At 37.8% G+C, this 26,903-nt stretch overlaps 3 protein-coding genes across 3 annotated transcripts in view; 1 reads left to right on the forward strand and 2 right to left on the reverse strand.

The window, feature by feature from the left end:
• The first annotated feature begins 2,796 nt into the window (after positions 1-2,796).
• LOC140945930 (uncharacterized) lies at positions 2,797-7,502 on the forward strand. Its single transcript, XM_073394991.1, has one exon. It carries the CDS (start codon positions 3,130-3,132, stop codon positions 5,821-5,823), a length of 2,694 nt encoding a protein of 897 aa, XP_073251092.1. The 5' UTR covers positions 2,797-3,129; the 3' UTR covers positions 5,824-7,502.
• A 3,018-nt stretch (positions 7,503-10,520) lies between these two features.
• On the reverse strand, positions 10,521-22,657 carry LOC140945931 (transcription factor E2F2-like). The gene is made up of 6 exons (XM_073394992.1): positions 20,577-22,657; positions 20,334-20,457; positions 17,954-18,176; positions 15,708-15,801; positions 12,850-13,300; positions 10,521-11,444 (listed from the first exon to the last, which is right to left on the reverse strand). The coding sequence occupies exons 1-5, from the start codon at positions 20,802-20,804 to the stop codon at positions 12,860-12,862; spliced, it is 1,110 nt and encodes a 369-aa protein (XP_073251093.1). The 5' UTR covers positions 20,805-22,657; the 3' UTR covers positions 10,521-11,444; positions 12,850-12,859.
• Positions 22,658-22,798: 141 nt separating this feature from the next.
• The window catches only part of LOC140945174 (germinal-center associated nuclear protein-like), a 111,417-nt gene continuing 107,312 nt past the window's right edge, over positions 22,799-26,903 (reverse strand). Inside the window, exons 40-43 of the mRNA XM_073394228.1 lie at positions 26,262-26,454; positions 25,539-25,644; positions 25,008-25,114; positions 22,799-24,267 (exon numbers count right to left, since the gene is read on the reverse strand). Coding sequence (XP_073250329.1) covers positions 24,216-24,267; positions 25,008-25,114; positions 25,539-25,644; positions 26,262-26,454 — 458 coding nt within the window. The 3' untranslated portion in view covers positions 22,799-24,215. The remainder of the gene's footprint in view (positions 24,268-25,007; positions 25,115-25,538; positions 25,645-26,261; positions 26,455-26,903) is intronic.

Here is a 26,903-nt window from a genome sequence, read left to right on the forward strand (position 1 = left end):
CCACCACTACCACCACTACCACCACTACCACCACTACCACCACTACCACCACTACCACCACTACCACCACTACCACCACTACCACCACTACCACCACTACCACCACTACCACCACTACCACCACTACCACCACTACCACCACTACCACCACTACCACTACCACTACCACTACCACTACCACTACCACTACCACTACCACTACCACTACCACTACCACTACCACTACCACTACCACTACCACTACCACTACCACTACTACTACTACTACTACTACTACTACTACTACTACTACTACTACTACTACTACTACTACTACTACTAATAAGAACATTTATATAGCGCCTATCCACTAATAGATCTAGGCGCTTGGCTGAAAAGGTCACCTAGAATTTTCGGGAGCCTTTTTTCTGGCTGAAATTTTCGAAAAGGTAAGTTTTGATCCCTTTAATTTTCGCATCACTAGACTTTCAGCTAGGAAATCCGAACAGATGAAACATTTTTAGGGGACAAAAATATGCCTATATCTATCCTTTAAATACTAAAATACGTTTAACAATGCTATTTTTAAGTGGTTTTAAACCATTTTCTCGTTGGGTGCCCCTGGAGTCCTGAAAGATTGGAAAAAGGGCTCGCTTCTAAAGAAAACCAATATTTTAAGCTTTTCAAACGTAAGGGCCCAACGTTCTTTTTTTCTTATCGATTTTAGGGGGTTTTAATGCACGCTTTTGTTTATTTAATGCTCCATTTAATACTCCCCTAACAATAGATGTTTAGATATAGGCCTAACTGAAATGCTCGAAAAAATGTACAGTCGACTCCCGATAACTCGAACCTTGCGTTCATATAACTCGAATCAAAATCAATGTCCCCTGGATTTTCTTCATACATTTACTATAATTTTACCCTAGGTACTCGAAGCCTCGCTAACTCCAACCTCCCTCTAACTCGAGGTAGTTTTTGCCAGTTTCCTTTCGGATCATTTCTATATAAATTTACCCTCGACAACTCGAACCATGCTTTTTAGGGTCTCTTCACATGAGCCCGGTTTCCGAGATCCCGCCTCATCTCTAAATCCTTTGTAAAATTTTCGATGTGTTCATTTGAGAGGGCGGGCTGAATCGGTTCCCGAGATCTCGGTTTTCCCATTGGGGATCTCAGTAAGCGGCAAAGCGGGATGAGCTCTGACCGCCCGGATCTTCTTGCTTTGCCTGCTGTATTTCCCACATCATGAGCATCCCATTTAACTGCAGTGATACAGCTATAAGAGTTACCCAAGCTATGACAGGCGCGAAAGTTATGACTGATTTTTGTGCTTCGGCATGTTTGCTTTTTCGCATTTCGCGCCAGAAATCGTCGCGAGGATATTTGACCTGTTCTCATCTCGGAAACCGGACTGAAATTTCTCACTTGAACCCAAGGCGAAATTAGTCCCGGTAGAAGAGGCCCTTAATCGCCTGACAAGTCGAAAAAAAGTGTACTGCAGTCCGAAACATTGAAATATTTCCGGCGTAGTCGGTTGAACTTTCGGTAATCGAACCCAATCGAACTCCAATCTTTCGATTGACTTCGATTGGGTTCGGTAATCGAACTCACCAAAACATTTTGCCAATCGAACACAATCGAACGTTCGGAAATCGAACACATGAACAATCGAACATGATCGAGAACTGCGTGCAACAATCGAACATAAAACCACTTTCATCTGCTTTCAAACAAAAGGCGATGCGTTCAAATAAGTCATGTATTGCCTTCAATTTCAAACACGAGTACGAAAAGATGTCACAGAGGACGGAAAATGTGAAAAATTCTGGAAACAATGGTTAAAGGCTACTACGAGTGCCCGCTTTCACCGTCAGTGCCGGTGAAAAGTTTATTATTAAGAAGGAAAAGGGAGATCCACCTCTGAAGATAACTGACGATGGCCGCGGCCAACTTGGACATTTGCAACGTGAACTGGTGCCTGTGCTTGTATGTTTCCCAGTATCGATTTTGAATCACTTAAACAATAAAGATTTTAGTTAATTCCGGGTTAACTGAAATGTTTTTGTTCTCAAACCGCTTCAAATACATACTAGAGGGAGATCTGGATGCGTTTTGTCTTTCTGTCAAACAAAATTGAACTAATCGCTTCGATCGAGTTCGGTAATCGAACTCATCGAAAAGTTCCAGTTTGATTAGGTTCGATTACCGAACCAATCGACCAACAATCCGACCGATAGGGTTCGACTGATTTTTGGTTCGGTTTCGTTCGATTGACTACGCCGGGAATATTTCAACAACAACGTATTCTCTGTCTTTACTTTTTTGTCGGTCCAGTTTAAATAGTGTCCAGCACTGTGTACTTATCAAGTTTTGAAGACGCCCTCTTTGAAGTGTGCATGTTGCGCACTTGTATTCATTCCCCATCCCATTTCTTATTTCTGGTTATTTGCTTCAAACTCCCGCCAATTCGAACCCTTTTCCGTTCTCTCTAGAGTTATCGGGAGCCGATTGTATGTCAGCGTTACCAGGAGCCCTTAACATGGGCTCCTGGCGTTACACTGTATGTAACGTAGGTCAATGTACACCGGGTCTCCATCCGGGGTCTCCATGGATGACACAATATACTGAAAATATCTTCATTGTTCCGCCTATCATGAAGCGACCCCACTATGCATCAAAAATATCCTCCATGATAGTAATAAGAGCTACCATAAAAAGCAAGTTTGACACATAGTTCGCTGTTGGCAAGCAAACGTTTAATATAGTAACTAACCGGCGATTAAGTAATAAACACCATGTTATTATGTATCAACACCCTGGTATTAAATATCATATCATGTGCCGTCACAAGTACTGCGACTGCATTGGCTGTAAAGCAACAAACTCCGCCCCAATATTCTTCCATTTTGAAGAAAACAAAGCAACTAAGAGATTGCAGTATCGTACTACAAGCCATTGCAACTTATTGGAACGTTTAATATTGAATGTGACCTCTATGTGTAAACAAGGCCAAACGAGTTTTTGTAAGTTCTACTACACACTTAATTTCATCGGATTATATTTTATCTTTGCTATCACTCCGAATCTTGCCTCAGGTTTGTACAAAGGTCACTAGGAAATTTGGAAACAAAACAAAGTGTGGATATCATGAATGGCCTTTGCGGCACACGGCTGATTTTTTTTTCGATAGCTCAAGCAGTTTTCGTCCCGACAGGAGTTTGTGTAAATTCATGGATGCCATGGAACTGGGGAAGCAAACCCCGTCCCATTGATGGACAGTGGAGTTCTTGGTCTTCATGGAGTACTTGCCAAATGACGTTTGAACCAATTAAGACCCCATTTCGCTATAAAGAACGAGGCTGTTCTAACCCAGCACCTAAAAACGGAGGCGACGAATGCAAGGGCGAAAGCAGGCGGACGACGAGTTGCGACGACTGCAATATTGCTTTGGGTTTAGAAAGCGGACGAATAAAAGACTCCATGATTACCGCGTTACATTCTCACAAAGATTTTCCAGCTTCGGCTGCCAGATTGAATGGCAAATCTGCCTGGTGCTCAATGAATCCTGACAGCCTTCTTGAGCCACTGTATCTTCAAATAGACCTAAAGAAAATGACGGCAGTTTCAGCCATTGCGTCACAGGGGTTTTACCCTGCGGCGGAATTGTTGTCCCTTAGGATGGGTCGTGTTAGCAAATATGAACTTATGTACAGTACAAACGGATTTGCCTGGAAGTTGTACCAGGACAGGATAAATAAAACAGTAATTCGTGGAAACAGTAGGCGAAATGGAACAGCCCTTAATATTTTAACACCTGAAATAACCGCAAGATTTATACGAGTCTATCCACTGAGTTATTTCTCGTTTGTTTGCATGAGACTGGAGTTGTATGGTTGTACTTTTGGTTGTGGGGGAGATTTAAGTGTAGAACCAGGAAATATTATCACCCAGAGTTCCCCACAAGAAGACCAAGATTGTTTGTGGCATGTAAAATTGCCCAACATCACCAAACTGAATTTCGACTTCATTAATTTTAATGTACCTTGTAGTAATGGTTACACAGAACTGAGAGATGGAAGCATGCCATATTCAACAGCAACAGTATTAGCCCAGTATTGTGGGTTTGACCGCCCCCCTCCTCCTGTTATGTCGAACAGCGGAGAGTTTTGGGTGCGATTCAAATCCAATGCATCAGATCCACAAGTTGGATTCTACTCTGTCTATTTCCCTGGGTGTGGTGGGCGTCTGCATGGAAGTACTGGTGAGGTTAAGTCACCGAATTTTCCAAAGGAGTACTTTCACAATTCCAAGTGTATTTGGACCATTACCGTACAAGAAGGCAAATCATTACGCTTAAATTTTGTGCAATTTAGTATTGAAGGGGATGCAAACCGCCAGAGATGTCCTCATGATCACCTCACAATTTGGAATGGATCTCATTCAAATGCACCACTAATTGGAAAGTATTGTAATAGTAATCCACCACCTTCTGTTGTATGCAGCTCTGGGAACAGTGTTCGCTTGAAATTCCACAGTGATGATGCCCTTGCCTGGTCAGGATTTTTTATCACATACAGTGCAGTTAATCCATTCATGCCTTGCAATGAAATGTTTTCAAGCACTATTATGCCTACAAATACATCTCTTTGGACAACAAGTATGTATCTGACTCCCACTCCTCTTGTAACAGTGATGAAAACAGTAATCACCCAGCAAGCAATGTTTTCTTCAAGTAGCCATTTTTATGTTGGATCAACAACCAAAATAACAGTGGATAGAACTAATCTCAATACTCTAGCCCTGTCTTCAGCAAATGTTACAGTTGATTTTGAAGGGACATCAGCTGATGGAGAACTGAAAGCAGCAGCACAAGGAAAACAGAAGTATGATGAAGATGATGATGATGATGAAAGCTTAACCACTGTGATCATACTTTCAGTTATGGCTTTTATTGTTATCTGCATGATTATTGCAAGCATTATACCAAGTGTTAAACATCACTATGAAAAACAGAAGCAGGAAACAGAAATGAGCTTAATGATTGCTGCAAGCCTGAGCATCCCTGAAACAAACAGCAAAGAAACCTTTGAAGTTGTTTCTACCACAGCAGATTTACAGCTGACACCAGCATTAGACAGAGTTCCTTGTGATGCTGTATCGTACAGTGAGCCAGGCCTTTTGCCCGTTGAAATAGCTGAGAGTGAGTCATTAAGTGAGACTCCAACAGTAGAATTCAGTAATGAACCTTTAGAAATCACCAGATTGCTTCTTAAAAGTAGTGGTGTCACAAATATTTGTGAAGATGAGAATGATGGTTTAGGTACTGGAGAAAATGAGACAGATGCAATGGTCCCTTTTATTATGGATGATGATGCACAAGAAATTGGCAGTTTAAGAATGTCTTACGAGGATCTTGGCAGCAGTTTTGCATGTGAAATGCAAGCAATGTTGAGTCAGTTGGTGGATAAAGATGAGCTACCAGAATGGAATCCCAGCATTGTTAATGGTGAAACAGAAACAGAGGGATCAATTGTCAGTGAACGTGAAGCATGTAATGACAATGTTCCTCAAGGTCAAGGTGATACCAAGTCAATTCAGTTGAATGAAACTTCAACCAACAATGTGTCTTTTGGCAAAGGAGAAAAACTGCTAAGTACATTGAACAAGACAGACATTGAAATGGGGGAAATATGGAAAATGGAGCCAGTAGATAATGTCAGTTGTCACAGCCTTAAAAAAACAGCAGGAAATGAACGAATATCAGGATCTCAAACTGATAGCAAAGACTCTTGTAGCAGTGAGAATGCCAGCACCTGCAGTTACTCAGAAACTTATGTTTAGTGATGGTTTTGTGAGCATTGCTTGCAGTTAATCCAGGTGTCATATTGTGCATTGTGTGAATGGGTATGATAATGACATACAGTGGAACCTCGATATAACAAACTTCTATAATATATTATAACAGTGTCCGTGGTAAAACAAACAATTTTTTTGTCCCAGTAATAGTAAAATATATGGAAAAGAACCTCAAAATAACCAAACCACATTATAGCGAACACATTTTGCCTGTGTCAGTTGGTCCTTTGTTATAATTATCAAGGTTTTACTGTGTATGTTACACATCTAATCCAGCCTACTAGGTCTATTTACAATTTCCTTTGTCTCCTAATGCTTATTATTCACTTATTATGGCCTAGGAGTCAATATCTAAAAATTTAAACCTGAACTTTTATTTTCACTCTAGTTTTGTCTAACCAAAGAGCCCACTTGCATTTAAAGGGGTACCAGGAAAAGAGCATAATCAGGGCCTCAAATTTGAGCTAAATTCAAATCAAAATACATGAAAACAAGGCAGTTTGGAAAGAGACTCCCACCACATAGATCAAGTGTTTCTTAAAAAAATAAGACTTTTGTCGAGGCGACCCCTTGAATTCACCCTTACAATAATTTTGTCAGTGTAAATAAAAAAGGAAAAAAACAAAGAAATTCGTGGTATTCAATAAGTGACAGGTCAAGTGAGAGAAATCTTAATTCAACACAAATCGCTACTGGGTGCATGATGTTCCTGGTGATAACAAAATTTTTAAATGATATTGTAACATGATGGTTCCGTGGACCAAAGTTGTAAAAGGCTGATGATGTATTAAAACTCTCACTGTGAACAAGGACAAACTTTCCATGATATTAACAGGGTTTTTACTTTGTACTTATATTTAGGAATGCCAATGATTAGTACATATCTCACTCTCAGGGTTAGAACTGTTAAGAACAATGTATTGCCCAGTTTTGTGTTGTTGTCTTCAAACATTCAGTAATGTTTTAATATAGTACATGGATTTATGGTTTAAATGTCGAGAATAAAAATCGGTGAAACTAAACATTTTTTTTGTTATTTTATTATAAGGTTCTTTAAAATTTTATGGGACCTTTTTTTATCCATTGCAGTTGCATCGTAGGTGGTCACACTATTTCTAAGTTCTGTATACAAATAATCCAGTGGGTATGTGGATGTTTTTAGTGTTATTAAGTCCAGAAAAATAAAACATCATCTACCCACATTAATTTTAATGTTTATAAAAGGGGAAAAGGAAAGCAGCTGTGAAATGCTGTGTTCAGATTGAAGAATTTTAAATTTACTCAAAAGTTCAGCCAGTATTAAGTCATTTATTTGCCAGTACAATATAAGACAAGAGTCTTTAAAACTCAATTATTTTATGTTCAAACTGAATGAAGAAACAGGAAAAAAAGCGTATTAAGGCATGTCCAAATTTCAAAGGAGAAGTTTATTAAATAGTCACTGACTTAGTATAATAATAATTATAAAGAAAACTGCAAGTTAATATATACTTTCTTTACATCTTCTACATAATTATGAAATTTCATAATTATTCACTTTAATATAATAATTATTTTTTTGCTTCTGCTCCGGACAGGATATAGTCAATTAGAAGGTAAAAGTACAAAGCTATTATTGTAGTAAAAAAATAATGATTCTTCAGTGTATTTAAGATAAAATAAAATCAAGGATAACAATATACATTCAAACCATGAATGTCTTATTTTTTTTATAATTACTCGATCAGTAGTGTTTTGATCTCCCCAGGCATTCCAGCCACTTTTTGGAAAATCTGATAGGAAAAATAGGCTGTTCAAGTTGAAAATTTAGGAAAATATAGCAATTTTCTGCCAAAATATAGGCTCTTTATAGGAGCTAAAATAGATTTCATACAATGAATATAAAGCAAGAGATACACTATTCTGAGCTTTTAATGTATTTGGTCAAACTTCTCAAACAGTAACATTTGTTAAAGGGGGACTAGAACGTTATTTGATGGCGAAAGTTAAGATAAAAATATTATTTAAAATTACTTTTGTTGCAAAGGTTGTGTTTTGAATAAACTCTCTGTAATTTTTCTCGTTTCTATTCCTATGAGCAGACCTTGAAATTTGCGATTACTCTTTTGTACACCAATATTGATTTGTTGTCTCTTAATTGGCTGCCACTCAGGAAACAAATTTTTAAGTGACTAGAGTTACTCAATCAGAACCGATGGTGGTTAAGTTCCTTGAGTGACTGGCATCACGTCTTTTGATATTGGCGGGCAGGTTTGGCAACAACCCATCAATGTCAGATGAAGAAGAACATACCATAAGAACAGGGTTTGTACGTTTTTGAGCTCTTCAAATTCCATGACTTTTTCCATGACCTTTTCAAGTTTTCCAAGACCTTAGGTTTAGCTTATCAGTTTCAAAAATTTAAAACCTTTCCTTGTTTTATTTAAGGTATTTTTTGACCTTTAACATTTCAGCAGACACAAACTCTGGTGTCCACCAAAATGCATGCTGTTTAATTACCCCTCTCTATAATTGTCCTTGCCTTCTCATCTACCGTAACTAATTTATCAAACAAAACTTTAATTTTCCATGACTTTCAAGAACCGACAAATGAATTCCAGGACTTTCCAGGCCTGGAAAATGAAATTCTTAAATTCCATGCCTTTCCAGGTTTTTCATGACCTGTTCGAACCCTAAAGAATGTATATGTATTAAATTTTTCTTTAATTGTTCATTAGCTTCACCAAATAAGAAGAATTAGTAAGGGAACACTATTTTTACTGATAATTCACAACAAAATTGCTTCACAGTGCAAAATGCAGATATCAGAATGTGTTCTATTTGTAGCAAGTATAGGAGGATTTCATGAAATATAGGCTCTAAAGGATCCTATACAAATTATAGGATAAATAGGAAATATAGGAGGTCTGACATGCCTGCACACACCAAACTAATCTGTTCACTGCTGTTTATCCACAAACCCTAAGTAGGTAGCTGCAAATACAGACTATAAACCCCTTCACTTATATAACAGCAATCCAGGCATCATGATCATAACTTCCGTTCTCATTTTGCAAAAGCAGCTTTATAGTGGCTTCAATCAACTTCTTGAACAAGCTTGGCTTGACCTTTCAGCTGCATTGCGACCAAGGGGAATTTTAGTCAACTTTGCATTCAGTAACTGCACTAAATATCCAAATTCATGGTAATTCCAATGGTTCTAGCTTAAAAATTCTTGTTCAAAATTCACATTTATCTGAGATCTTTTTTTAACTGCCAAACATGGTAAAATCCTAGATAGAATCCAGACAACTTTTTGTTTGAAAGGGTTCACCACAATAAATAATTGTAAATTAGTTTAAATTAGTAAAATGTGATGGTTTTGAAAGGCCTGTGCCTTGAAAAGTGGAAGGCCTTTCACTTGTTTTTTCCAGTTTGTTGTAACAAGAGTAACAATAAAGTTGGGAAGATTCATCGATATTTTGTGGGTATTAATTAAAACATTACTACAGTCAAAGTACCCCATCAATTGGGACACTGAGGGGTCCATTAAAAGTATTTGTATTAATGGGGTGTCTGTATTAAGCGGGTCGAATCTAGAGAAAACGTAAGGGCTTTCTTTCCCCAGGGACAAAGCAAACTGTCTATAATAATGAGGCGTCCATAGTAAGAGGGTGTCCGTAAAGCAGGGTTTGACTGTATAATAACCACTTGTGCCTTAATGTTGGGTATGAAATGATCAACCCCAATGTAGAACATGGTTACCCAAGAGTTTTCTAAGTAGTTTGGATGGACCATGAAGAACACCTTATTTGACTGAGTAAAACTTTACCACAATGAGGAAATTTACATAATGTGTTTTGGGTTCAAAAGTGTCACTGTTCATTACAACAGTCAAACCATGCTTAATGGATACCTAGTTATTACAGACAGTTTGCTTTGTCCCTGGAGTAAGCCCTTACATTTTTCTTTAAATTCAACCTACTCAACACAGCAGCAGACACTCGTTAATGTGGACAAGTGACACTTGTTTCCTACCCAATAGATTCTCATGGAAGAAAAAGCAAAATGGAAAAGTAATTGTGAACTCAGATGGGGGTCCATCTATTAATTAGCAAAGGTACTTTAAGCATGAAACCCAGAAGAATTGTGATCGATTCATTTTTATTTACGATTCAAGCTGCAGATACCGATCTTCCTTGCTTTTGTCTGTAAACCCAAGAAATGCTGATTCACTTCTTTTGGGACCGTCCCGTGAGAAGAGTGTTTTGGAATAATGTCAAAGATTTCTTGGTTTCAGTTGATTTCATGGAGGCCTCTGGGGTTTTGGAAAAAATTTAATGTTTAGGTCTTACAGGGAAAGGAGATAATTATATTGTTAGTTAGTCATTGTCTACGCTTGGCTTGGTTTTATAACTTTAGTTGCAAATGCAAAAATTCAAAACGTCTATTGTAGAATATATTTACCAAGGCAAACTTTATAACTGAAAAGCAAATTTCAATTGTTAAAGAAATGGAGAAATTTTTTTTGAAAACAAAAAAAAGATTCAGAAAAGGCCTTTACTTGAGTGAACTCTCCTCCTCCCACTGCTTTTTACAGAAATTCATAAATGATAGTTTCCCACACGTCTTTTATGGCATGTACAAAATAATTTGCGGAAATTAAACACCTGAGTGGCTATTGTTTTCTTTAGTTTCAACCCTCAAAGGGGTTTATTGTAGCAGTTTGTAGCAACATCATTTATCCACACTTGCTACTAATTTGTGGGTAAAACGAAAAGTGTCAGTCCCCTGGCCGGGATGTTTGGCTTTGGTAGGGTGGAGAGGCAGGGCAGTTGTGGCATTCTCAACAGTAATTTACAAAATAAAATTTAATTACCTAACATTTTTATCTTTTATTTTTCTCAATAATCCAGTGATGATATTGCACTGAACCAAAATCAACAAAGATTATTATTTTTTCTCCTATAAGGTTCTATTCTACATATCCTTTTTGGTACCTTTTTAAACTTGACACCGACAGCCACATGTGCATGACTTTAAAAAAAAGTCACAACAAGCTAATAATATTTACTATTCTTACTATGATTGTACATGCAAGCCAGACTGATATTTTCCATTCAAAAGAGATCAAAGAGGCCATGCCTATGTGGACTGGTAAAATGTTACATAAAATCATTTTGTATAGAAACAAAACAGTTTTAACCTCAAAATCAAAGGTTTTTAATGTACAACTATCATAGCAAACTATTAAAACTGGGAGTTTCTAAGAAAAATAGCCCAGTTTGGAAAATTCTTTTAAAATCATTAACTCTTGCATGAGTAAAGTGATAGTTTTAATTGCTTATACACACTATACCTATACAAATTGTGTTCTAGTTTACACTGTCTTGTGTAATCTAAATCCTACATGAAAATAAAAGCAGCCAAATGTAACTGTTATTAAGTAAAAATGTCTATTCTCTGCTGTGATTTGTTTCTCATGGAAACTATACACAACTGGAAAATTGTACATTTATATGAACCTGTTGTACCATTCAATGGCTCTTGCCTCTGGGCGTCTGGAAAAGCCCGACACTGGAATCTGGAATAGGAACAGGAAACCGAACTGTAATGGGAAGAGGAACCTATATAAAAACAGGGACAAGATTTATCTTAATTAACTTTAATTTGGATTTAGTTCTTATTTAGTATACATCAAAAATAAGGAAAAAAAGGGAGTAGGAACTGGAACCTGAAAAGGAAGGGGAATAGAAACAGTGTGTAGAAATATGAAAAGAAAAAGATATAATCATGAACTAAATAAAAAGCCAGAGAAATAATAAAAGAAACTAGAAAACACTCTTTCAAGAAATGTGAATCCAATTAACCTTTCTTTATCTTAAGCCTGTGGCACATAGTGTTTTCATGTCAAACATAATAGTGAACTAAAGCAACAAGTCAACGCTGACTGTTGCGGACTTCATGAATAGCAACTGGAAGTTTGACGTTTTGCTTGACAGAATGCTTCTGTCTCACACAATGAATCTGAATGCCTTCCTTTTAGCTTCCACTGTACAAAATTTTTGAGTCAGACCACTGAAAGACAGAAAATATCAACTTCCGGTTTCCATTTTTGATGTCCGGGACGTCAATGTTCTTGTTGCTTGAGGTCCCTATTGCAATCAGTTGAATAAAGCCCAGGCTTAGATGAAGTGCTGGCTGGGATGGGGATGGGGAGGAGGTGTTAATACCCTTTTTAAGCTGTGGACTGTCTATTCCTGGTTATCTTCCCAATTTAGCACAACACAATAATTATATATATGTAGCAAACCTAAAGTGTATGGCAGCCCAATAAACGCCTCTGATGGGTGTGTTGTTTACATATAGTCTGACAAATTATATTAATGTAATGCTACTGAGAAATTGAATTCAAGTCTTAATTCAAACTAATTCTTGTTAATTCCGAGGGAAATGAAGCTGGAGTTGAAGAGAGAGGACCGCATCAGAGCTCAGACAGACACAATTAAATTTATCCCATTGCTGTTCACATTCTCAAGAGAACTTAAGATTTACGGTGAAGAAATTGACAGAAAGCACGATGCACTTGCAAAGCTGTTGCTTTACTCACTAAAACTTGCTACTTCTTTGACATTCTCATTGCTGTTATATTTTTCAGGTCCCTATATAGAGATTCAGGGGGGAGGGGGCATGATCCCGGGCTACTTTTCTTGTTTTTTTGTGTAAATTGAATTAGAATTAAAATAAATTAAGGCAAATGACGTCCCAGTTGTTGTATTGGTTCCTCTTCACATTACAATTCCTTTTTTGGTTCCCATTCCTTTCCTATTCCAGATTCTGGTTTTTCCAGATGCCCTTTCCTTTTTATTTTTCCTTTCTTTCAACTTCATTAGCATACATTACCATGCCCAAAAACAAAGGAAAAATAAAAAATCACCCGAGATAAAAAATTACCTACAACATACATGTAAATGTAACAATTTACAAGAACATCATACCGAACATTAATGTCAGTTAATGTACAACTTGTACCTGAACCACATCAATCATCACTCCACAAATTGTAAGAATCAAACAGGTCTGTTATGCCTTCGGTGTCTGTCAGTGTAAATAAGTACTCCTCATCTGTAAGATTTGGAGAAAGTGGGATTAAATTGTCACTATTCAAGTCTTCAGGAATCACATCATCACAAGCCTGCATGAATAAATGTTTCTGAGGGCTCATCAAGGAAGTTGGACCACTTCTTTGTATCTCCCCATTAAATCTGTAAGCTGGGACCTTGCCTGGTATGGCCGCACTGATGTAGGTAGACTGTTGTGTTTTCTCAGGTGTCAGAAGAAAGTGGTTGGGAGTGATTGGTGGAGGTGGAGGCCGTTTGATGGGCGAGGTTTCCTTGATTGGTGATGGATGGTAGGTTTGGTCCTCTGGACAGAGGTATACGTCAATGGGTCCTCTTACACTCTTTAACCAAATCTGGATGCTCTACATAAAAATAGATTACATTGTACATGTCAGGCAAATTAAGAAAGATTATAAGAAATGTTCATGACATAACTGTACCAGCCTTTGGTACATGAGTTTATCATAACTGCAAGCCAATTGTTGTAAATTTTGCCAATAATATTTTTTAAAAAAATGCAAACAAATTAGAAGTGTTAAATAGAGAAAGTGCTCTAACTAACCAGCAATTTACAGTGGTACTGTTTATCTACTGTACAAGACCATGTTCTGGTCCTACGTGTAGTTGAATCCAAGAGTTTCTGAAGACATTCTCAGCTCCAGCACTTCTGGATTCAATGAAAACAAGAACGCTCTCGAGTCTTCCTTGCTTGGAGGAACATTTTATTGTCAGCTGATGCTGTTATGCTACTTTTTCGTTTGGAATACAAAACAAGTGTTATACACAAAACTTAAAATTTGCAAGGAGAGACAGGCCATATATCTAAGCTTCACACCAGTGTAAAGCCTTTGAAAACCTTCTGCATATTTGATATTGCTACAGTGAGGAGGACTCTTTCAGGGATTTACACTAAAAACAATTGAATGATGATTTTCATCAGTATAATTATATATATATAGCTTCTATGTAGTGAATATGATACGGCTCAGTACAGTTTTTGTTCAGCACAAGAAAAATGTGTAAGTTTAGCAGAACCTTATACAACAGACAGTTAATTCAGTTTGCACGTATTCCTGTTGAATTTGATGTCCGTTTTATAGGATATCAAAATTGCGTGAAAGTACCCAAATATATTTTGATTAAACGCCGCCCTAGATAAAACACTGCAGATGGAAGCAAAATTACCAATAAATGCTGCACCTAATTAAAAGAATGCAGCACCTATTCAAGGGTAATGAGAAAAAACTCGGTGCAACTCTATACCATCCAGACAATTACAATTCTATCTCAGCAAAATAAGAGAGACCTTGGAACCTTTAAAGTACATAATATTTAAAAGACGATTTACAGTTACTGTTGTCAGTACATGTAATTCAACAAAAGTGATTTCGAAACAAACGCTGCCCTCGATTAAAATAATGCCACCCTTATGTAAATGCCGCATTGGAAATGCTGAAAATTTAATAAACGCCGCAGTGTTTAATCAAATAAATACGGTAATTACATTTTCCATGGCTATTTAGTATCTGCTTTTATATCTTCGTACAGTTGATGTTTACGCGATCTGAGAGTACAATGTTTAGAGCTGTGCACAGTGTGCATTTTATCACAGTATTATTGGGAGAAAGCGTTTCATTTTCCAGGAAAATAATTTCACTTTCTTGTCTAAACAATCACTGACTCAGTAAGACTCGGGGTAGTTTACTGAAATTTTTAGTGCATAGTCTGCAGCCCACATCACCACAATTTATTTACAGTGAAACCCCGCCTTATGGCCACCTTGTTATTTCGGCAAAAATGACCATACATTTTCTTGTAAAGAAACCCCTGTTAATACAGTCACCTCATTATTACGGCCAAATTTTTTGGCCCATCGTTGATTGTATTAACAGGGTTCCACTGTATTTATTTTATTTTCAAGTTTTTTTAACCAATCCTTGATCCCTGATCCTGGTTTTCCAGTAAACCTTGAAGTTTTGTTCATTACGATTATTATTATTTTTTCAACCACTGAAGTAATCAATTGTTCCAAAGAAGTCAACGCTTTGAAGTGATACAATTCATGGAACAGCCTGTTCTGGAAAAGCTCGATATGGGATTAATTCTATGGACATGAAGTGCTGCAAGTAGAGTGCGTGATAGTCAAGTACAAAGCTACCTGTATAAACACATCCGTGACACATACGTAACGTTAGAGTGTAGTTGAAGATACTTCCAGTAGTACTTGAAGGTTAAATCATTGATATCTCAAGTATTTATAAAGTGCAATGCGACTTCACATTTTAACAACTGTAAAAATCTATCAATTATTCAATACATACAACAAAGTGAATCTATTTCACCATAGAGTTCCAGTAATTGCCACAAAATTCTGAGAAATGTAACTCCTAAATACAATGCAATAATATTTTCTCAACCTATTTGGGGTTTTTAATTTTAAATTCACGTGCAAAATTACACGAAAATCAAGGGCCTTGATTTGGGGAAAACTACATCATTGGCAAACAGCAAAAACGTGTTCAACTTAGATGCATCATTTCAGTCGTCACCAAAAATAAACCGCATGCTCATCACAAGACTCATTTGCATAAAATAAAAGTCATCATGATTCTTATCCCCAGTTTCCATGGTCTCTGTTAGGAATGTATGGGAGCTTCCCCCCCCCCCTGTTTGTGACGGACCAACGAAGAAAACATGCTTGCATTTTTAGTGTCTCGCTCTGCTAAAGCAAGCTCAACTACAAATCTAACTACTCAACATTATCAATACCTCCTTGGGATCTGGGACCTCCAGCCTGGTCTCTGGTGGAGCTTTGATTGCAATAACTGTCCTATTTTTAAAGTGTTTGACATCGCGAATATCCCTGTAGGTGACATATGCATGCTTAGCACAAGTTAAGGGACATTGTAGTGTAAAAGCAAATTGATTGCATGATCCTTTTAATAGGCCACTATGAAAAATATCATAATCAGGGTTGTCACTAAGATTTCAAGTTGCCGGGTAAATACAACAAGTAGGCGGGGAATCAAACAGCTAGGGATTTCTTTTGGTTCTATTTTTCTTCTATTTTCCAATAAAAGTAGGCGGGGGCCACTCTCTTAGTAGCCGGGGAAAATACCTTGGCCCCGGCTCTTAATGACAACCCTGATAATTTTCTCAAATTGTCATAGTATACATGTACATGTATTTGTATTTCTTAGGAAAACACAAAAATGGCCCTAACTGACAATATACACCTGTAGGAATCAATACAGGAGTTCTACTTTAAATTACATAAAAGGATATTTGATAATGTCAGGGTCTTCTGTGAGACTTTTTAGTTCGGTACGACAACCTTCAATCATTCTGTCTAAAAAGCTCTCCTTTGCTTCAAGATCAGCAACATCTGTGTGAAGGTCCATAACTTGAGGAGAAATTGAATTCACTGTTTTATTTCGGTGAGAGCTATCAGTGTAGCAAGTTCCCCTGGAATAACAAGACCAACATATTTATGTACTTTAAATTCATGGAGTTTGAAGCATGCATATTTGAGTATGAGATCACACAAGATTATGTTTTACAATATGATGATTAATGATGATTAAGAACAGACTCAGAGCCATGGATTTTTCCCATATAAGGTACTCAACTAGGGAGAATGTGCTGGGTATTGATAAATCCAAGAGCAGATCAGATTGAATCCACTTTTATGTACATATTATATACAATATTGATCAAAAAAACGTGGTCATATTAGGGGGTGGCCGTATCACTGGGGCAGACCCAAATTTTATGACTTGAGAGCCTTAATGACAAATATACCATACATGTACATTGCATTCACATAATTTTTTCTTGAACAACCGTTCTCATTAATAATCACCCAGAATGTAAATATTGTGTTAATAATTGAAAAAAATAATTAAAAAATTTCCTTCAGTACAAATGCACATAAAACAGTTTTAAAATTCAGCTAAAAAAATCACCACAAGAGCATTTTAAGTGTACTGTAGTCTAAAAACAGTACAAGCACAGGCTCAGATTACTAGGTCAATAAAATTGACATGTCAGTGCAGGCATTTTAATTTTTGACATTTCTGACAAGTGGCCATATTAAAGGGTGAAATAGTTTCACCCCTTTAATATATAAGAGATTCTACTGTTTAGACTTTTAAAAGTGGCCATTGGCCATATAAATGGGGTGACCGCATTAACAGGGTTTTTTTATAAGGAAATGTATGGCTGTTTTGCCAGGCTGAAAAAAAGTGGCTGCAATAGCAAGGTGACGGTATTACCAAAGTGCTTGTAAGGCGAGGTTCTACTGTAACTCACTAAATGGCAAAAGGTTAGGGATATGATAACAGGGGTTGCCACAGTCTGCCCCGATCACCTCATCACCCAACAAAATCCCCACCAAATAATTAACCGGGTTGCTAAAAATATGTAGAGGCATTACACGTACAGCAGGGAATAAAGTGAAACAAGAAAACATTGGCTTCAATTCACATGTTGCAACACTATTATATTGTTAATGCTAGTGGGTGACGAGTTGGTTGGCAAAGAGCAAAGTCTTGGGGACGATTTTGTTGGTGGCAAGGTGACCATAATTTATTTGAGGTTTTGTCAACAGCAGAATTTACAACATGGTAACAATTTAGTGTACCACAATGTGCAAAGAAAGTCGTGTCCGATAGCCCGGGGCTAGTGGATTTTGCTATTGGGTTAGTGAATTCTGTTTTTAACTTGCCTGACGGGCAAGTGATGTTTATTGAGGAATTTGAATAACAGATGAAATGTGAAATTAATTCTGCAGGTCAAAAAGCTTTTGGGGCTAGTTGAAATGACATCTGGGCTAGTAAATGCTAGCTTCAGCTTGCCTGAACGGCGAGCTGTAAAAATGATTTTCTTTGCACCCTGGTACCAGCAGGTTGTAATAGATCCTCTATAGGGGGGAGACTTTTAAAAATCAACTTTACTTTTAGTAAATGAACCACTTTTTCTAGGTACCATACATGTACATGTAACTTATTACTGACCTCCATTCAATATTATTCTTTGATTTCTTTTTTATCAGTCCCACGCCTTCCAAAACATTTGTGATATCATATATTCTTCTCTTCTGCACCTCCAAGAGATCAGCAGCTTGGTTCAAGTCCACAACACCATCTTCAGAGCTGCGCAAAAGGCCCACAAATTTCTTGGTTAAAATTCCAAGAGAGGTGTCATACCTGGTGTTCTCTATTGGAGATTTCACAAACACTGCAAGGTAACAACAAAAGCAAAATGATTATACATGTAGTCTGTTTTGGTAACTACCAATAGATGTCACATTTTTCCCATACCACGACATAAAAATATCCTCCATTAATTAATTTCCTCTGGTCTTGGCATTAGTCAGCATTTTTAAGAACCACGGGGGGTGACAGCTCTAACAAGGGCTGTTTTGGGAGAAAAACAAATTTATTCTGGGAATCTGGAGATTTTGCCGGGAATCGGGAAACCTGGGAAATTTTTCGGGAAATATGAGATATTTTCGAGACATTGAGCAAAGATTTGATATTGCATGTTATCAAACAATGTATATACAGTGATATGCACCCAGTGTATGCTCTGTATTCTATGTATTTTGACACTTGAAAACGGCTGAACTCCCCGTGATATGAAAAGACCAATCAGCAACGTTTCCAACTAAAATAGCATGAAGTTCGAGTGCGATTGACCACCTGCAATCCCCAGCGGATTGACACAATAACCGTACCGGTGCAAGGCATATACTATCAGTTCACACCAGATCCCATCATTCATTAGTTCAGGGGTATTTTTACGCTGCACGTTAACGAGTTTTAAGAGCAAATTCCACTGATTGCATACTGGAAAACTTGAAACAAGTACGTAAGAAGTATGTAAGAAAAAAACGAAACTCATTTAACCTTGTTAAACACAAATGAGGCCATAAAAAGTAGTATGTCTGTGAAGACTCTTTAATCATCCTGATCTTGTTGGGGTCCTTCCGATTTTGCTCGAAAATCCCGAATCCTGATCAACATGCGTTCAGGATAGGAAAATTTCAGATTTCGACAGTTGTTCTGAAATTTTCAAATGAATTCTTATGATACTCATACAATGACACCACACAGAGTATACTTAGCTGAAAGTGATATCCAGAGCAATTTCAAAAACCGCACAACTTGTATAAAATAAAATTGACTATTTCTACGCAAAGTCACGGCAATAAAAATAAGCATAAAAAGGACAATTGATTTAGAGAACATTTTGGACAGAATTTGTCCTCTAAGAACACTAGAAATGGCGTTTCAGAGCACCAAGATTTCAAAATTTTCTGGGGGAGCATGCCCCCAGACCCCCCTAGAGGGGTTGCTCCCTTCACTGCTCACCTGATTCATCGGTGATTAAAAAAGAAAAATACACGATTCTGTATACTTAAAAAGTTTGACAGTCTTTCTGTGTTAACATGATACTCTCTAAACGAAAAAATAACAAAGGTTAGATAATTTACAAGTTACATAATTAACAAGAAGCTGCCAAAAATCTCTGATCAAAATTTTAATTTTAATTGTTAAAACAATTTGGGGAAGTTAAACATTTATGGGGAATGCCACCAAAAAATTCGGGAGGGTAGACGAAATTTCCGGGAGGACATAAAGTTATTCATAGGACTGCCCAAACAGCCTTTGTTAGAGTTGTCACCCCCCGTAAGAACCTGAATATCATTATTCTGCCTTGGGCTTTAGCAATAAGGGTGTAATTAGTAAGCATGAGTAATCAAGTGGAATCTATGTGTTTACTACAACTGTATATGCAACAGAATGTAAATATAAACAAATAATTATTGTATAACTTTAATAATAATGATGCAGAAAAGCCACTGTAGGACAAAAGTTCACACTGAAGCGGTTACTAGTTCATAGGAGAAACAAACTGCAGTGTTATTTAAAGAAGCAAATACACGTACCTAGAAACCTTGTAGTGACCACAAGTCGTACGTGGATTCAAGTTAAATATACTCCTCTGAAATTGCTATGATGCTTTCCCAACATTTGCATGCATATATCAAAGGAGATATAGAGTATTTTTCAATCGAAATCAATATACATAGAGAAATTTATTAGTGATTCACAGTCAAGTTTGTCGTCATGAATCATCATTCATCTCTTAAACGATTTATTTGCAACTTCGCTGAATACCTCCATCAAGATCGCCATTAAAACACAGCTTAACAAAATGGTCTTTGATAAACTAAGGAACGCCCATAGCAGGAACGTTTTTCGACAAATACCTTCAAATTGTCCTAAAAATATAAACATCGCATGATACCGGAAACAGTTGAGTAACATGTGAGAATCCTAGCCATGGATTATTTGTTCGAAAAACTCAAAGTAGGAAAAAGTTAATTACATTTTGTATAAGGCTGCATTTGTCTTCGAGTTTTTCTTCGTCCACCTGGGCCCTTTACCTTCGGTGTTCTAAAGAATTGCCGCGTTTTAGATGGCGACTTGTCTAGGTCTAGTCGACGTTTGGCCTGAAATAAATAAATTAAAGAATCACATTGTGGAAGAAAAGTCTAGGAAGAACATAACTAGGGTAGATTTTATGTTGAGGGTTTAAGACAAATAAACGGCATTCAAATATTCAACTTACCTGAGGCCGTGCAACTTGACAAAGAGAGCGTTCCTTTGTATAATAGACATCGGGCGTACATAGCACAGACTTGGCTCCTTTCAGCGTGGGCGATGTAGGAGTTTTTACAAGATGCGAGGAATACTTATCACTGCCCAAAGGTTTCCTGTTGATTGAATTGATTTGCTGGCTGTGGGCACTTAGTGGAGGTCTTCCTCGACCAACAATTGAGTACCGTCGCGTCGCCATCTTAGATGAGAGTCGGTCGCTCAGTTTACCCCTATTTTCACACGATTTCAACAGAAATAGGCCCTTGTCTACAAATAAAGATTTCGGAAGATTTCTGAGGCTTGATTTTAGTTGCAGATGTTCGATCTTCCGATAAAAGACGAAAAATTGGGATGTGACTTGATTTTTCTCTTTCACTACTTCGCTTTTGAATAACAATAACAAAAGCGCGGGCTTTCAAGTTTCGCGCCAGAGTTAAGTCACGTGGTGCACTTTGAGACCTCAGACCGACTCAGACCTCCACCAGCCAAAAAGGGAAGGCATTTTTAAACATAGAACTCTTAGTTTGGCTGACCCTGAGCTGTGGAAAAAGCGATAAGATCGATAGCTTCGTAAAAGCCGAAGAAAACTTAACCAGAAGCTAAAAATTATTCATTTGACTTACATTTCCATAAATAACCATCTGACCGACACGTATAAATTACTTTTTAATGTTGCCCTGTTTGAGTTGTCACGTTCAAACACTCCCCAGGGAGCCATTTCCAAGGTTCGGGGGTCAGGAATAATTCAGATGATTTTAAGTACACGACTGTGGCTTAACCTAAAAGGCTCACTTAAAGATTAAAGACCTCTATAAAATTGGGAGAATGAATGCAAGCAACTGAAATGGGTTATTCAAGAACATAAGTTGTCTAGTGCAAGTAACTATTCCAACGATTTAATTTAGAAGGCAGATCTTTATCTCTTGAAATTTGTCGCGGGTTTCACGCTAGAGGGCCGCTCAGCGCACAGCCCTTAAACTGTCTAAACACGGAAGAAAAAAGTGTGAAAATATTCTATTTTTCGCCGTTAAATTTCTTGAAGTTTTTGTTTTTAATTATCCTTGTGGATGGGTGGGTGTTTTCTTCAAATCTGAAAATTGGGTTTTTCAAATTCCGCTTTTCGCCACTATTTTTCGCTCATCTAACCATTCTTTGCATTAAATAAATAAATAGTACAGCAAGCAAACGCAAAAATAAAAAGAAAGGAGGAAAAGCTTAAATTTTTAATTTTTTATGCGGTACTGAACTCTAAAAAATCGCTTATATTACTAAAATTACAATAACAATAACAATTTAGGCTAAAAACAGTCATTCGTCAATACAGCGCGCATAACTTTTCTGAGTCGGTTTCGTCCCCTAATATACCTTTAATTTTTGCCGCACTTTAATGAAATTAATCTGCGATGAAAAGACGTTTTGTTTGTTGTTTTAAGTCGTTGCGTAACTTTATTTGAGATTATTCTACGTTAGATTCGGTCTAGAGGTTTTCGATGAACAATAGCATGAGATAAGAAGCCATATTGTTTATTGGCATACTAAGCCTTGTGTATGACTGTTTGAGTGGTTCTTGCATAACAAATCTTGGGCTGACGACTGTTCAATAAACTTGAACTTGAACAGTCACCAGCCCAAGATTTGTTATACAAGAACCACTCAAACAGTTTGCATTTACCCAATTTCTATGTGAATGGTATTCATTCATTCATTCGGCATATAAACTGCCGGAAGACTCTGTAAACCACCGTGCTCGTTCCCTCAAAATCTCTTCGCATCCTACTAAAGACCCTATTGATCACGTAGAGACAGCCCAATGATGTTGATCACATGTACGGATTTACTATAGTCAAGTGTTCCTTAACAGACAAGTCTCAGGAACGGACACCTCCCAAAACGGACATCTTGAGTTGGTGGCTACCACTCTTTTTTTCATTTCTTTTCAGACTATAAGGCGGACACCTCCCTAGAGCAGTCGATCCTAAAAGTGTTTATCAGTTCTTCAACTGCATGGTCATGTGACCACTATGCTTAATTTTAAAATGAATACAAAGACTTTTGAGGCATCTTTTAAATGTCCATGATGATGCAACCATAATAATTTTTGGCGCCAAATTAATCAGCTGAAGGTTAAGCATAATTATATTATCGCGGGAATAGTTTTAATTGGTCTACAATAGCATGAACACCTTCATCATGTCGATACTCCAGTAAACAAAGTTTATAATAAGCGTATCTGGTTGTTAACATAGGATGAGATTTAAAAAAGGTTTGGTTATCATAGGCATAGATATATACATATTTTTTTCATTTCTGGTAAAAACTAGTCTGCACCATACACACACGCACTCGCAAAATTTACGGAAGCAAAGGGGGTGTGTAAACAACAAGTCCCTTCTGTGCCAAAGGGCGTCTTACTACCTGAGTGGCTTTCAAAAGAACACTCGGGCGCGCGCGTCATAAGTAATATGCAAGACCGCATGCAGATAATGTTCCGATTTGTACACGAAATAACCTATCTTTATCTCGCCTTAAAGTTAAGTGAGTATTTCGGTAAATTATGTCGTGGCACATGTACCTTTTATTATTATTTTCTCTGTTCGCCAAAAAAGAACTCAGCCATGAAGGCAGCGTTTCAGGTATAAATGTGATCACGAAAATAAATAGAATATAAACACAAGAAAGGTCACGTTCACTCTCAAAACAATTACATTTAGTATAAGAATGAAAAGTTAAAGATGTTGCTAAATACACTTTGGTCTGTATAATTGAGATGATTGCACGAAACCTTTAAACCTCACAGGTAATTTAACTCCCGGTCAGGGGTAAGGTGAGCAACAGAAAAAGCTTACACCATTAAGACGAAGCTTGCCCGAGAACAGAGGAGAGAAATTTTGGGAAACGTTAAATGACATACTTGGATGAAAAACCGCTAGCCTTAAACGTTAGCCAACGTGAACTATTGCTATTTCTCTCTTTAATTGATGGTTCAAATAATTATGGTTGTTTTGCCGGGAGGGAGAAACTTGGTGCTTGCTTTCCTCTCTAACTATCCGTAACACTTTGTACAACCAGTTCACAAACTTTTAGATTTATCATTTTAAAGAATGAAAAATGTATCGTGAATAGTTAATCGCTATTATTATCTAAGCTCAATATTATCCACCCTGTGCCCAATCGAGCGTATTTAGAGCCAGTGTGAGGTCGAAAAGCCAAAGGGTATACTGTTGCTATTGCAATATCTGCGCTTAATAATTCTACGTTACCTACATTATCGAGCTTGAAAATAGTGGTGTCTTAGTATCTCCAACTCTTCACAGGCATATAGGGATCCCCTATTTGACCTCCGTCATGACCTTGCTAATCATGTTTTATGGTTGTTTATTATCCCACTTAACAACGTAGTTTAAGTTGTATGTTCATTAACAGAACGTCGCCTCTAGGCCTACCAGTATAGCAATTTATAACGCATAGTCGATATCGACGGGTTAGTCGCTATTAGGTTCCTCCGCCAAACGGACTGGAGGACTGGTGACAAATTAACGTGTGCGTCATCATGACAATCTTTATATAACCTTTATATAGGGTATCTTTGGTATCTTTGCATTCCTTCTTTTTAAGACTCGAGGCAATCTCTCAAGCTTGTTTCTGCATACTGATCAGAGAACCTGCATGAAAACCAACAAAAAATAAAAACACGTAAACTTTTTATCCGAGTTAAAGTCTATGTGAACCACTAGTTAGCATTTAACACCGATGCCTTCTTTTCGCGGGTTCAGCCTTGGGTTTACTCTGTAGATTATAAAAGTATTGGCTTAACAGTAACATCGTTTTCCCATGCTAGTTACGAAGTCGCACCCGGGTAACTGAAATGACAAGGGTCAATCCGTTTGGATGTTTGCCTCTGGCGCTTGCATACTGTATTAGCTTTACCAAGATACTTTGCCTGCCTTAATGGCAAAATCCCACGATACCTATTTAGTTGTCTAATTGCCGCTTGGTTACCTCAGTGGGGAGACCGCCGGTCTGCCGAGCGGGAGGTCGCAGGTTCAAACGCCGGCCGGACCAACACTCGGGGAAAAAAGTGCTGCCTTTGTAATGACATCTGTAAATGGTTAGACTTTGTAGTCTTCTCGGATAAGGACGAAAAACCGTAGGTTCCGTCTCAGACCACTTTCAATGATTTGTTTTTGTGGGAAGTAAAACAACTCACATCACTATTCGGAAAGAGTAGGGGTCGTAGACCCCGGTGATGTGGCCAGCCTTGACCGGTTGTGGGCTTGGGTAGGGATGGCACTTCGCATGGGACCTGAGTCCCGCCCGTGCACTTTCCCTCTGGGCAGGCCTGTGTCCAGAAAAGCTAGTAAAGAAAGAAAGAAAGAAAGAAAGAAAGATACCATTTCCTTACCTTTGCGATCTCAAGGTCTCATTGAAACAACTCAAGCTTTGCTCAAGCGAACCAAAAGATATGCCGATTTCTGGGAGATCTAGTCCTTGAAATAACTTTGGGGACTTCTGTGGAAGGCCAAGACACACAAGTAAACAAATCAGAAAAACATCGAATCTGTCTGGAAATTTAGTTACAGGAGTTTCAAATTGGTTTCTTTATCAACGTCTCCTATTGATGTTCGCTCATTACAAATGTAACACAAATAAAAACTCACGATGAAGTTTACTTGAACCCTGTGGAAAATCCGTCTTTCATTTTTCCGTCGCTCATTTTTTATCACACCGTATTGACTGATTTTTTAATTATCCGATAAATTTAGCAATTTTTGTTGGTTTGAACCAGGCACTGAAAAGTCTTAGCTGAAGCCATTAAAGGACACTCAGGAAACTCTCATCTTGCAAACCCCTTATTATCAATGGCACCCCAATAAAACGGGCACCTGGGATGTGACTGTATCCGCTGGAAATAACTAGTCTAATTTTATTCCACCTTGCTTTCGCCCAGGCTCTGCGCCTTTCGCTTTCTAAACGTTTTCTGCTCTAGTTCTTCACAAATATCCCCCTTGCCAAGGGCTTTCTTCAGTAATTCTTCAAATCTAAAGACAAAATTCATAGGTACAACATGTTAATTAAAAACGAATTGGAGACTGAACAAAACATCTGTCTCTAAGAGTTGGACCACTAAGCGTAATATAAAAGAGGACAGGAGATGAGAATTAGGCGGCCGATTAGAAGGGGGATCAAATGCCCTGGATTTTTAGCTCTTAGACATCTACTACAGAAAAAAAAAATGCCAATTCGTCGGCCAATCTCTCTCGGTTCAAAGGACCTCTTTTCATTAACAAGTACCTCTATTATGTCACTGACTAAAAAAAAATCATTCTCGTTCGTTAACCACCCTTAAATTTACTATCACATTTCTGTCACTGACAATATTCCATCTATCGTCATTTCGGTTCAGTCTAGCAGTGCAGGATGGTTGTCACATGAATCCAGTTTAATGGCATTAAGTAGCTTTAACTCTTACGAGTTTCTACTGTAGCTTAGTGGTGGAGCTCCTCAACTAATATCCAGAATGTCATAGGTTCGACTTCCGCTGGGAGTACTCGGATTTCTTTTTTCCTATCGCCAGTGTTAATATCTGAAAAAATACCATTATCAAAAGTAATATTGATAATGAAAAATAAAACGAAAAATCCTAAATACAACCTACCGCTTGGACCCTACTTTCGCATCTTCTACAGCAACCTTAAGTCTGTCGCTGGAGGTCTGTACCGCAAAGTCAGACAATGCAATGGAACGTTCGTTCTCCGATGATGGTGTGTCGCTAACTAGCGGAACTGTTGGAAGAGGCAGTACCTGAGATGCCATCTGTGGCGATGAAGTGCTGTCAGCATGGAAAGTACCTGCAATAAAAAAAAAAAAAATTTCACTGGCAAATATGGGAATATCACCCATGGATTAATCGTCCCGTTTCTCACTGCCAATTGTAAACCAATCGTGGTAGAGTGATCTAAAGTTACGGACTATAACCTGTTCACTCGGGGTTCAAACCGTCGCTGTCGTCACTAGCGGGATTTGGTGATGACGATAAACTTTATTTGTACGTAGTTAAAATATCAGTAGGTCTTTGGCTTTGCCCTTCTAATCGATAAGTTCTCCCAACCAAGCAAATCTTACAAGTTGTGTGGAACTAGTGTCATAGCTTGATTAACTGATAACTCTGACAGCGCGATTTTGTAGTTTTTGGTGTTTATCACGCAGCTGTTGAACAAGCCATCCTAGACAGCACTAAAGTAATACAAGTGTGGTTCAATAAGACCTTTGTATATTTTAACTGTAGAATGCATGGAAA

The sequence above is a fragment of the Porites lutea genome, chromosome 8, assembly GCF_958299795.1.
Source record: "Porites lutea chromosome 8, jaPorLute2.1, whole genome shotgun sequence".
NCBI lineage: Eukaryota > Metazoa > Cnidaria > Anthozoa > Scleractinia > Poritidae > Porites > Porites lutea.